Source organism: Stereum hirsutum (assembly GCF_000264905.1).
Source record: "Stereum hirsutum FP-91666 SS1 unplaced genomic scaffold STEHIscaffold_18, whole genome shotgun sequence".
Classification (NCBI taxonomy): Eukaryota; Fungi; Basidiomycota; class Agaricomycetes; order Russulales; family Stereaceae; genus Stereum; species Stereum hirsutum.
The window spans coordinates 100,135-113,337 of NW_006763148.1; the positions used below are offsets into that span (position 1 = coordinate 100,135).

A 13,203-nucleotide genomic window follows, 5' to 3' on the forward strand; every position below is an offset into this window, starting at 1 on the left:
GTAGAGGACAAAATGAGTTTAGAACGAGGAAACAAAAGAAAGAGCCATGATGAGCGGGAAGAGGCGATCGGTGCTATCTTATCAGCCCGGGATCGGTCGCGTGGCCCAATCCGTTCAATGCGTAGCCAGACTTCCGCCAGAAATTATCTCTTGCTCGTCCGTTGTCATCCACCACTACGATGTACGCTCTACTACCTGGCTTTACTACTGGACATATTATCTACGATATTGAGCCTGTATAACCGGCATATATACCACCTCAAGCTAGGGCTCCCAGCCTAACTCAACTCTACCTCTAGGTCTCGAATCTCGACTCCCGAACAAATGCAACATTCAAACACGCTGGTCTCTCCTTGAGTACACTACTCTTCGAAGCGACGAACGTCATCCCATGAGATTCAAATGCATACGCAGCGAGTCATACGGCATTGTAGGCTATGATGATGATAGACGGGATGGACTAGTTGGCGAAACGATCTCTCGCGTGCGCCCTGCTCTTCCGTGCATCACCTCCTCTATACTGACACTACACTATCTGCCCTTAGTACAGGCCGAGCGACTATATGACGGCTGTGAAGATAGAGGTACCTTATCGTCGTCGCACACACCAATGAGAGATACAGTGGTGGGTGATGTCGGACGCTCGAGTTCGTTTCGCTCATTTTGCAGGCTGCCACAACGGTTATGATGTGATGGCGATGAAGTGGTGGCGAAAGGGACTGGTCATAGGACAAAGTTCGAGGAGATGATGCAGTTAGATGTCCGATTCGTGTTTTCCCCTCAGTCCGTCTCTCATGGTCTGGAGAAGTCGTGTCTCTTATTCCGGACCCTTTGTTGTCCTTCCCTCTCGTGATCAGAGCTCAAGAGTTCCAGTTTTAATCATACGACGTTTAAGCCCTGCATGCTCGATTGCCTTCGCTGTAACGCAGACTAGTAGACTTTTTTTTTCTTTGCATGTATTTTTTGCATGGGCCTTGTGCCATTTGGCGCCTCTGCCCGAAGCATATCTCGAACGCGCAAATCATCCTAGCCTCTCGTAAAACATTCATCATCAAGTGGCAAATAAACTGTACATGACATCTAAGTAAGTTCGCAGTCCGAGTCCGTCTATCCTCCCCATCGGTTACATTCCTTTGCTAGTGCCAGAATCGTTCTCGAACAGCTGTTGCTCTCGCGCAACTCTGGCCACCGCCATCCTCACTCCTCAAAGTCCTCCCTCGATAACAGTCTGGCGTGGAAAATCCTCCCCATATGCGTTGGTGCGTAATTCATACCCTTCCTCCTCAGCACAAACAACCTCATCAGCAGCGGCAAAGGACTCTCCTCGAACAAGCACACTTGTGCAATCTCTCCACTCCGGTTTTCGGCACGCACAAAACGGTCCCCCTGCGTAACGGCAGAGCCAACTCCGTCGCTCGAGGACACCCCTAGAAGAAGGCACATGCGAAGGTACGTCTCGTATTGGTCCAGGTAGAGCTGTCCGGCCCAGATGTTGAGCTGGCACCGTATATCGATTGATGGTATGACGAAATCGGGCCCGGCAGGTGGAAGTGGAGGGATGCAGTAGAACGTGAGGTCATCGAAGGCCTTCGTGGTCTGTATGGTCTGCGGCGCATACATATGGAGGCGCACGTATCGACTCGCGCGAATCTCTGGCAAAAGCTCGTTCACCTCGAAAGGGCTGAGTACTACAAACCTTCTCTCCATTGCCGAACTCTTGGTGCTTGAAAGAATCCAATTGACTGGACGCAGATAATCCGTCAGACGAGACATTTCTATGGCGCCACTCGTCGTCGTAGCGAAGTCACGAGTAGCCAAAAAGTGCCTGGACCACGGATTCGGTGGACTGAGAGTCTGTAGTTCCGAGCGTAGTGGTGTCATGAGCGGTAGGAAAGTGTTTGTGCTCGTGCTGATAACTCCGCTACGGACAAAACGGCCGACTTCCTCGTCCAAACGATGGCGTGCTGCGGGAATTCTCGGAGGACGCTCCAACTGTAGCTCTTGCTCGACCTCATGGTTGACCTCTCGTTCTTGTTCCTCCTCCATGCGAGCCTCGCGTGTAGTGGTAACACCGAGCGAGCGGAGACGATTGTGCATGGCAGGAATAGTCCTAGCAGATCTGACCAACGAAGTCGTGCCATACTGATAGCCATACATCTCGCTCAGGGATCGGGCGGCAGGTTGGAGCCAAACCCGGCGAAGAGACTCGATGACGATGTCGTCCACAGAAGAGAATGCTTCATCTGCTGTTTTTCGCTTATTGTAGTCGAGTCCTTGTTCTATCCAGTGAGGGATGTGGTGCTCGATATCCGCACATGTCTCTCCCATAACCCAGCTGAGAACATCGATGACTTGGACCTGAGACTCCAGGTTGACGTTTTGGGAAGTTCGGATACGTCTGTCTACCTCTGGCGGAGCGCAAAACATCAGGGATTGACCGTAGCCCAGCTTTCGCATACGCATGCAACCTGATAACAGCAGCGAATGCTTAATCATCAAGATTCCCGGGTTATTAGAAACAGTGTTACTAACCTTGAACCAGCCTATCTTTCGTTACCTTAGGACCCATAGTCACGACCGCTCGAAAGTCTGACGGGAGCTTGAGGTCCGTACCTCTGGTGTGCTCGTCGTCGAGGTAGATAACGCACCGTTCAAGACGCTGGGAAAATGGCGAGGAATGGAATGGTTCGACCATTCCATCACGGGTAAAGATCGATAGGATGCCGAGATCATCGAAAAATACACCTGCGTCGAGGTCGGGTCTCTTCCCAAGCCAGCATTCGATCAACTGACGGTTCGTCATTTCTAGCATCTAGCGAAATATCACTGTGCATGAGCATAGTTACACGGTACAGTCAAGGTGAGCACGGACCTGAGCACCAACGTCGATCAATACTCTCACTTCCTTCTCATGACAAACTAGCAAGTCGATAAATTCAGTGGCAGAACATGGCTGACCATCTTCCCCTTCCAGGCACATGTATTCGTCGTTTTCTGGCTGGAGCAAGTATCTCAGAACACGGGCGTTCGTACGGCCTTGATTGACGGGATCGCTCTGGTAGATGGAGGTCGGCAACAGATCCGCATTGTCGTTAGTTCCGCTGAACCCGGTGGTAAAGTTATCCTTTCGTTCTGCGAGATCCCAGCCAGAGGTGCCGAGTTTGGAGGGAAATTCCTTGGCATCCTTCGGGAACACGACTTGGGACAGGTAGAAATCGATGGTGTACTGATTCACTTTGAAGACGGGAACGACATCATGGGCGAATGTTTGTAGGTCCTTCATGTTCACACCCATTAGTTCCCGAAGGGGTATGGGAACGTCCGCGCCACCCCTTTTGACCCACTTTCCGTATTCGAGACGGGGGTTGTCTAGCTTGAGAAGGATTTCGAAACAGTCCCGAACTTGACGTGCCGATAGCCCTCCGTAGTAATAGCTGAGAGCTGTTAGAGAAACGGCTACATCTGGATGTCCAAATTCGCTTCGAAGACTTGGAACATCCTAAAAAACCAATGAAAGAGCATATTAATTCCTGATATATGCGCAAGGAACAACCTGAAAGAAACGCGCCTTTGCCCTATACGGAACCGCAAGAAGAGAACGTTTGAGATCGAGCCCATAGTCGACACGCCATCGACGTTGACCAAGAACGTATGCCAGGATACCGTGTGCGAGGAGACCGCGCAAAAGAAGAAGACCTTTCCATAAGGCCGACCTTTCATACCGTTCCCGGATGCTGAGGTATGTGGTGTGATCAACAGAGTGCTCTGTCATGAAACGAAGTAGCTTGTCTCGAAGTGATTGGTCGTAGTTCACGCCAACGAAATTGATGTTATCCACTGCACCGTCGAGGACAGATTCCGCGATTCTAGATACCAGCCTCTCAGATGCAGAGGTGCCGAGTAAGCGTATGGGAGTAAATTGTCCCTCCAGAACAGTATCGCTATGCAAATCTGTCACCTCGACCTCTGTCGGTAACTGCTCATGGAGTTTCAGCGCATGCCGTCGCACGAGGTCGAGGACTTGTTGGGTAGTGGTCCACCGGTCTGGGCTATCGTCGAGTGGCTGCTGCTGCTCCATGGTATAGATGAGCTGGTATCGAACGTGAAGGAGCTCGTCGCTTTCGTCCAGAATGTCCCGTGAGTGAGACTTGAGCCACATCTGTGTTTCCTGCAAGTGTCGGGCGACATTTTCGAGAGAAGACGATGACGCAAGGGTACGATCGATCACCATCAACTTGAACGACAGGATGTGCTCTGGCTGAGTCACCAGGACACCTCGTGCATGCGCACATTCTTTGAAGAGGTCCCGAATGAGAGTGAGTTGCGACATGTTCATCGTGACTCCTCGTGAGAATGGCAAGTAGTATATGCGACGATTAGAAAGGCCGGAGAGTCTCTCTACAAGGAGGTGAAACATCGACCCTGCGAGTGGTTTGAGGATGACGACACGGACAAGCTTGTTGGAGTCGGCTAGAGCTGCGACTACGATGGGAACTATGACCGATGATTTACCCTCGCCCATATTGAGTTGATAGACGCTGCTGTCTCCGGATGAGGGTGCAATCATTTCCTTGGCGACTTTTGTCTGGATAGCACGGATGAGAAAATCGCCTTGGATCTAGATGTGAACAACGGTGTCAGTACTGTTATTCGGGTAATATTGTCACCTCTTACCTGAATCAGCAGCCAATCAGGGTATGAATCAGCTTCATCCCAGTCGAAACATGCACTGTCGAGTTCCTTGAAGAAATTGTCCGCTTGAGAGCGAAGAGCGTAGTTGACCAATCTCTGCGAGTGTTGATACTCAATGAACAGCTTCGCAAGCGTGATGAACGCGCAAGTCCACTTGGAACTCATCTCAAATCGTGAAGTCGACGCAAGGGCCTGTAGGAAGGTACGACGGTGCAGGCGAGGCCGTAATCCGCCCAGTTCCGCAATCCTCTCTCTCGAATTGACCGGACATAGCACAGTAGCTATGAGTAATTTTTTCATGTCCTCCATACGAGTTAGACACTGGTCCCGATAAAGACAACACTCGGAAAGCGGAGGAATCTCCTTGGGAACGATGACGGTTCGCTCGTCTTCAAGCTGCTTGCGGCTATTCTCCAGACGTTCGCCGTAGATGCGAGTAAGGGAAGAAGCGCTGTTGCGGTTGAATTGGGAAATTAAATCTGTCAACACTTGCGTGTCGACCGGATCACCAGAAGATTTGTCTCTTCGTGGAACCCCTGCTCCAAACGCCCGACGATGATAATCGAGTGTTGAGTCAGAGCGATCGGAGAGGAGATTTTGCAACGAAAACGACGAAGAGGAGAATGTTCCCAGTCGGAGGGTATCAAGAACGAAATTGGGGGAGCAGACAAGTCGGGGAAGAGAATGTCGTGCTGCTGGAGAGAAGAATGACTGTAAAGTCCTTGTTAATGCGGCAGTAAATGTGTGCAGTTCCGTGTTGTGAATGCAGCTCGTGAAATACTGAGAGATGGCGGCCGTGATCTCGGTGATGTTAAACCAGCGTGAATCGTCTGTGTGGAAGGGAGAGGGCGGGGAGTGAAAGCGCTGATGGCTCAAAAAATGTTCGACTACCGTCTTGATCCTTTGCTTGGAATGCTGATCGTAGTATGCCGATTGTCGGGATGTAAAATTTTGAAGGCCTTCATCCACTCTGCGCGAAAGATCGGCAGCCGGGCTCTCCCTCAAAGAGCGGGTGTGAGAAGTAACGATTGTTTGGATTTGGTCTCGGACCGGAGCAAACCCGTCTGAAAGGTTATAAAATGCATGTGGAGGAGGCGGTGGAAGATGAACTTGATGAATGGTGGAGAATGCTAGGAGGATAGGGATAAAGCATCGAAGGTCGGGCACGGTGTAGGCTACGGCGGCAAAGGTGAAGACAAGTTCGAATCTATCAGCGGACCGAGAATGCTCTTTCCTCCGGCAAACACTGTAGATACTGAGCCATTTGGATGCGAGGTTGAGGGAAAGCCACCCTCGAGTGTACGCCATGGAGAAATCCGTTTCGGGTCCAGTTACGTTTTTCCACCGCAGGAATGTGCTCATCAGCTCGTCCGGCCCGACTGCTTGAGTGATACCGGAAGGCCAGGAGTAAATCAGTTGTGCGGACTTGAGAGCCTCAACACCGTCAACGTCGTGGTCAGAATCGTGGGGATGGTCTCGAGAATGATATTGGCCGTCGTGATCTGGTGACGGGGAGACACTAGTGCAATATTCATAATAGATGGATGCACGATGTGTTGCACGATCTACAAGGAAAGAGCTGCCATCAAATTCCAGGTTGAAGTCCAGCTGCTCATGGTTCGGATCCTCGAATATGGAAAGAGACTTTGCGTATGATACGATGTTGTACGCCGCGGTATAGAAAGTCCCGTGTTGGGATAGAGACGGAAGGTTAGAAGACCACTGGGTGGTCTGCATAAGGCGCAGGCCTTTGGAATAGAAGTAACGTCGAGGGGTGATGCGTCCGATGAGGCGAAGGAGGTCCACATCTAACTTGGTGAGCTTTTGGAACGAAAATGAGCCGGCAGCGGCGAGTTCTCCAAGTGCGTAGTCTGTTCCAGTCTGACAAAGCAAGGGGTCTGGAAGCGGATGGCTGCATAGCGCGTGGAGATATACTCGATATAAACGGGAGGTAATATCAACGCCGCCAACGAGTGTACCGAGGTCAGTGTCGATCTTGAAATTGAACCAAGTGACCAGCCGTTTGTTGCGGGTGTTGATGTCTACATGTACATGGTTCTGCCCGGACTCGGAAGACAGCGAGTAACGCACTTCGCCGTACGGAATGAGCGTAAATCGAGACCGTGGAAGGCGGGAAAAATGGAGGTCCTTGTGTCGTAGTACAAGCTGGTTGCTCAGGCCGATCATAGTCCCCGAACATTGGTCATTGTCAATGATCATCCCGGGTAGGTTCTGCGACTCTAAGTCACCGCTGTCGACGATAATGAAAGAAAGTCGAAAACGAGGCAGTTCAACGGAGACGGTACGCGATCGGAAGTCGTATACCGCCGTAAGGTACTCGGAGTACTCCAAAGGCTCTATGCGTGCTGAAATACCTCGGAACATTGCGCTACACACGTCAACAAGGCGCAGAGTGTTCTCCTTGCGCATCGTTGTAGACCCAAGGATGGAGAGGTGAAGTCGCCAGTTATGAGGGGAAGTATCCCACAATTGAGTCAGAGGCCGGAATTCAGTTTCGCCTGTTTCGGTGTCATTGCCGACGTTCATCCAGTGCACATGTTCCGTTACCAGAAACGTCGGAAAGTCGCCCATAAGAACAGTATGGGGGACAAGTTCCAGGATTTGGCCCAAATGTGATTGAGCACGGATGACAAGATTTGGCGGACTACCGCGTAGGGCGAAGAAGATCTAGATGTGTATTGTATTAGAGATCGCGACAAGTACAAGTAATCCTAGAAGAACTACCTGATAATTGTGAACTTTGCCTCGAGTCGCATAGTCCATCGTCGGCATATCCGCTGGGATCACATCCAGGATTTTCTGCGATATGGAAGCATATGCTAAGTATTGTCTAGTACACATCGAAGTCTTGTAATGTACTGACCTGGCCAAGAACACGTTTGTACGTCGAATGACTTGTGATTTCTCGAGGAAGTCGTCCGAGAGGTTTTCCGTCGACTAGCAATTTCCCTTCTAACACATTATAATGAACTTGTTGAGATCTCTGCGATGCTTGCGAACTCGAAGCAGTGAAGGACGTCAGCCAGCGTGATTCAGAATTTGCCAGCTGCTGCCATCCTCCGCGTCCGGGGCGGTACCCAAGCCAGACTGATGTGATCGCAGCATCCAAACCTCCTCCACTGGCATCAATTTGACCGAGAAGTCGTTCCTCGAGATAGTGTGACAGACGCCTATCACGATACAGGAGCCTCTGTATATGAGAAGGGGCGTGGCAAAGATCAGGTGGTGTATTGTCGTAAACGACAATTGAGCATTCGACGAGAACTGCGATGTCTGATGAAGTATCTAGGAGGCAATCGAGGTGAGGTGGCGAGTCGACGTCGAAGGTGGCCCGACAAGTGGCCGCTATCTCGCAAGTACGTCTCTGGAGTTCGCTCGACTCTTCATCGTCTTCTGCGCTTTGTAGCTTGTCGATTATTTCACGCATCCACCTGTGCGTGACTGTACGTGCTTTCCGGAGGAATGCGTACGCATCCTGACACAATTGTCGATTAGACGGGTCCGTGGAGACGAGGAGACGGCTTATGAGGTATACTGAAACACGATCACAGTTAGAATCACCAATATAAGCACCTCAAAACGGTGGGGTAACGTACTTGTGCTCTTCACTGTGGTACATTCCAGCCAGTTGGCTTCGACGCGGGCCAGCAGCTCCACACATTCACGTATCAACACCGCACCAAAATCGGCAAGGGTGAGCTCAAAATGCCACGGCCTCGATACGCCATCCTTCGATAAAGGTCCGACTTGCCAGGCCGCTTGCGCAAGAAGCATATGGACCTCCTCACGACCGAAGGTAAGAATGTTCGTCCGGAGCTCTCGAGCGATATTCTTCCACTGAAGAAGTGCCCCGCACCGCAAATTTGAGAAGGCTAGGTGCTCGTGCAGGCTAAGGTTCTTTGGACAATCCTCCTGGTTGACGATCGTCTCATTGTGCGAGTGAGCCGTGTGGGATAATGCATACTGGAGATGCTGGTACAACCTATCCGGACCCCGATCAAGACGAAGAGTGCAGTAGGGACCAAGGTTTGGGGTGAAGGGGAGCGTGACATATTCTCCTTTAACGCTATCGTAAAGCTCGTAACGCAGTCCATTGTTGACACAGACGCTGCTGTCGGACGTAGGAATGGCAGTGTTACGATAATGTGAGTGTAAAAATGATTTCGTCGTCGAGGCGAAACAGATGCGACCAGATGTTCCCTGTTTCGACCACTGCGAGAGTCCTTCGTAGTCCTCAAGAAGATGACGCTCGCCTTGGGACCTCGACGAACTATCTACGTGAGCTATAGAAAAGTCTCGGAGGATCTCGTACGTCTTGCTTCTCCATACAGCGAATACGGGTGGGCATTGTAGCTCGAATACGGTCGCCTGGGCCAAAAGATGATTTGCGGGCAATGGCCATTCGTGGACGTCGATGGTCATGTGGTCAGCCTCGTACCTCAGCGAGCACTGATGGCAACTGGATGAATGCTGTGTCCCACCCCAATATGTCGTGAAATAGTCACAACCACGGCGAGCAATCTCTGTGGTAAGCCACTGATGTCTACGATTCTTCTGCTCTAACTCGTCCCGTTTAGCGGAACGGTTTGCACGAGCGGTCTGCTCGATAGAGGCCTGGAGATGTCGGAGAGATGATGTTTGTGCGTAGTACCGTACAGCGAAAGAATCGTACTGCGCGGGACTGGCAAAGACAGACGTTTTGATTGTAGCACCGGTGTGGCGCGATCGTAGATAACGCTCAACGTGGGCCGCTCGTTCAATGGTTTTCAAACGACGAAGAAGAAGAGGGTTCAAGAAGTCCGATGGAATTTCGGGAGAGTATCGCGCGAGGAGAGGGCATTGGGCGGTGGCCACTGTATCGAGTGCCACCCATAGCTCCAAGATGGTCAAGAGCATGATAGACTCGTCTTCTGGGTTGGACGAGTATCTGCTCTTAGAGCAAGATATATACTGGTCGAGACATGATTCCAATGTGGTATACGCGGATTGTGCCCATTGATTCTCCGTGGCCCACAGGGTGAGATGGTTTTGAACAACGAACTCGAAGTCAGCGAGGGCAACGTAGGGATCCATCTCGACGGCCTCCTTCAACCGGGTGGGACAGAATCTCCCGAAGTCGCGGATATCACGAAGACGAGAAGGATGAGATGGTTGGAATGTCGTGATGGTATGTGTGTGAGGATCGGGTTGGAGGACTTTTGTGAGATAGGAGCGGGAGTTTTTGAGTGTGATGATCGTGTCGTCTTCGAATGTAGAAGGATCGGGAGTGAATGATGCAGACGCCGATTGTAAACGCTGCGCCTCGGTCCATCTCGCCTGCATAAGCTGCTCTATATCACGACTGACGAACTCAACTTCCTCAAGCACAAAGGAAGGAGCAGCATCGGCGAGTTTGTAGACGCGCCTGCTGGTCTTGGCGCGAGCCGCGTGAAGCAGGTCGCTGGAGAAGTTATGATGAAGAAACGCTCGAAGAAGTCGAGCTTGGAAATATATCATGAACGACTTGTAGAGCTCGCGAGACTCGACTGAGGTCTGAAGGGCTACACGTAACACGAGCCAAACCGACGATCTGCGCCACGGGTTTTTGCCGTTCTCAAAGCAGACGTCGTCTGCGATGCGCTTTGCGATACGCTTGACGTTGGCTTCTACCCCCGTGCCATACAGAATCATGACGAGAAGCTGTGAGATGTAGCGAGGATGAGTCGTGCCTCGAGTCTCTGGGACTTTGGACCCGGCTTTGGTGGTGGTGGCTCCAGCATCGAGGACATCGGCATTCATATGGGTGAGGAATGAGACGAGGTGTTCTACGAAGGATGGGTCCTGTGCGACGGAAACGGGGAGTTCGACAGCAGGTCCAGGATAGGAGCAGATGAGTTTGCCCTCGGTGTTCATGACGGCTGCCGGTGGTGGTGAAACTTCGAAGACCTCGAAGATGACGGTGTTCGAGCGCCTACGCATCATAAGAGCTGCGTTTTGAGCTTTGATATGGAGCGCCATAACGTCTGTAACCCAGTCACTAAGCATTCGCTCTGGATGAAGGGGGGAGTAAACGCGGCGCGAGATAGAATGCGTACCTCCTTCTTCAAGAGCCAATGCTTGTTTCATAATCGCAGATTTGTCGAAGAGTTGAACGGAGTCAAAGAGCCCGGATAGCAGCCCAATGATACGGCCCCAATGCTCCTTCTGCGACGGCTGAATATGTTCTGAGAAATCTAAAGAGGCCTCAAGAAGGAGGCCGCAAAGATCTAGGTCGCAGTCGTTATCTGGATCAGCATTATCGTCGCTTTGTGGTAGCCTCGGAGGTAGGAAAACGTGATTGAGCACGTAGTGCAATCCGCCCTCAGTGGTTTTATCGAAAAATGAGGTAGACATGGTGGTGGAGGTTGCAGTGGGCATGAGAAGGGGGGACAAAGGCAAGTGGCTTTGCTAAAGACGTATAGCTATCCTGGAACCCATCGCACTGGGCATGAGGCACCTGCGCCACTGAAACTATCAGATCCTGAGATAGAAACACCAGCACGCACGCACGGACTGACTCGGTCTGGTGCAGAATGACATCGTGTGACCATCGATCCACTTCTTCCGTAGAGAAGCGCTGGTCCGAATTTTCTGGTATTCGATGAACCTCCCCAGCGCCTGGCCGGGGGAGCACAACTAGAGACATATATATATACGAGATGAATTAGGACGAGAACGGCAGAGCACTCTCAAGATGATCATTCTCCGAACCGTGCGCAAATAGCGACAGCGCGAGAGAGATACAACGAAAAGCATGAATGCAACAAATGCGTGGTTTGCGGACGGGTGACTGGTTAGGAATAAGGGTGTCGCAATCAGGGTGATTCCACCAACCATCCCGGACACAATCGTATCCGAACGAAGCCTCCACCTATCCTCCACGTCGATGTCGTTCACCAATGCAGCCAGTATCATCTTGGATTGTATCCGACAAACGTGGAATATGTACCACACAGAGCAGATCCACCCAATCGGAGTATACGTGCGCGCAGACCAAGACTTTCGAAGGGTGCGGTTCGAAAAACAGGGACACGAGACATCTGTACGCATCGGAGACTCGGAAGAATCTGCGCTGGTGCCAGTCCTGACGGAGAGTGAATACGGATAAGAAACCACGAAGGATGGCGGGAGGGTGATTAGGGGAAGAAGCGATGGAGAGAAGGGGTGAGGAGGAAAAATAGAGGATAAGAGTTATGATCAGTACTGTGTTTCGGCGGATAGGTGATGCTAGAGGTAAATGAGAACGAGAAATAAACAACACGAATGACGATGTGAATAATGTGAGCAAGGATCAAAGTGTGACGACGTACTTACATCTCCCTTCTCCGCTGCCGTTCCTCGTGGCTCCGTCCTAAGCCCTACAGACTCGAACTCCACAATCTCCATCAGTCATCCCGAATGATCAGCAGCACCTTGCGTTTACGACTTCCTTCTGTAGATTGGCGTCGGGAGTGCATATCAGAGACCACTGAGTGCGCTGCAGTGAAAAAAGCGAGGGCATTCAAACCCGTGGCCTGCTACTGGGACCATGGATGGGAAGGAAGTAAAACGTGAGTGAGTGACGCTGCCTATATAACGCTGGACAGATGCATAGAGAGAGAGCCGTAGAAGTAACAATATACAAAGTGGGCTGACGGTGGGGTTGAGATCGGCAAGAGCAGGCCATGCGATACATCACTTGGAATGGAGTGTTCAAGAGCCTACTCCTTCGAGCTTCGAGCTTCAAATCTACGAAAGTAGAGTGGTTGTAGATGTCAGCAGACGAGAAGTTGGAGCTAGCAGTAGCTATAGGTAGAGGACGAGACGACGCGAAAATGAGCGCTCGTTGACAAACGTTATCTTATCGCTTTGTTATCAGCCCGGGTTGGCTCGCGTGCATCATTTCCGTCGGCCACGTGGCGTGAGTTCCGCGCTCGTATCCACCGCTCGAACAACGTTAACGTCCCTCTTGCTGCTTACCTGTCGTCATCTGCCTCTCGAACAACGGTTTCGGTACTTATTCGGTATGACTGGCTGTGCTTTTGGTTATACTGAACTTGGAGATACGGGCAAGAGAACACCTCCAGGTCTGAGCTGTCAAGCTAACTCTAATAAATATCACCTTCGATTCGGATCCCTCTTTTTGTTTGCTCGCCTAGTACGAGACAACGACGAGGCGAACTTCGACATGGACACGAACATATGGATCTCCGCTGGCGATGAACACTTTTCTCCCAATCCTCTTTTTTCCGAGCCCTTCCTAGCCTCTTGTCTCTTTCTTCGAAGCCCTGCCTCGTCAAACGAGGCCTAAATGCGTACACAATGAGTCATGTACGACATCAGTGCATAGATGATGGGGTGGATGTATGGTGTGATAGATCAATAACTTGGGTACATCCTTTCCTCTATGCTGAACCACTTCTCTCTCCGTCAGCCTCGTTTCCGCAGATCCATACAAGATGTCCCAACGTTCTCTCTTCGAACACGCTCAAA

At 51.1% G+C, this 13,203-nt stretch overlaps 2 protein-coding genes across 2 annotated transcripts; one reads left to right on the top strand and one right to left on the bottom strand.

Annotated features, from left to right (window-relative positions):
• The first annotated feature begins 382 nt into the window (after nucleotides 1–382).
• STEHIDRAFT_125274 (uncharacterized protein) lies at nucleotides 383–925 on the top strand. Its single transcript, XM_007309585.1, has 2 exons — nucleotides 383–484; nucleotides 546–925. The coding sequence occupies exons 1-2, from the start codon at nucleotides 392–394 to the stop codon at nucleotides 612–614; spliced, it is 162 nt and encodes a 53-aa protein (XP_007309647.1). The 5' UTR covers nucleotides 383–391; the 3' UTR covers nucleotides 615–925.
• A 272-nt stretch (nucleotides 926–1,197) lies between these two features.
• Nucleotides 1,198–11,085, bottom strand: STEHIDRAFT_134691 (uncharacterized protein; the record flags this gene model as incomplete). Its single annotated transcript, XM_007309586.1, has 9 exons — nucleotides 1,198–2,468; nucleotides 2,533–2,762; nucleotides 2,979–3,499; nucleotides 3,569–4,618; nucleotides 4,675–7,380; nucleotides 7,438–7,512; nucleotides 7,577–8,247; nucleotides 8,310–10,715; nucleotides 10,788–11,085. 9 exons carry the CDS (start codon nucleotides 11,083–11,085, stop codon nucleotides 1,198–1,200), a joined length of 9,228 nt encoding a protein of 3,075 aa, XP_007309648.1.
• Between the last annotated feature and the right edge of the window lie 2,118 nt (nucleotides 11,086–13,203).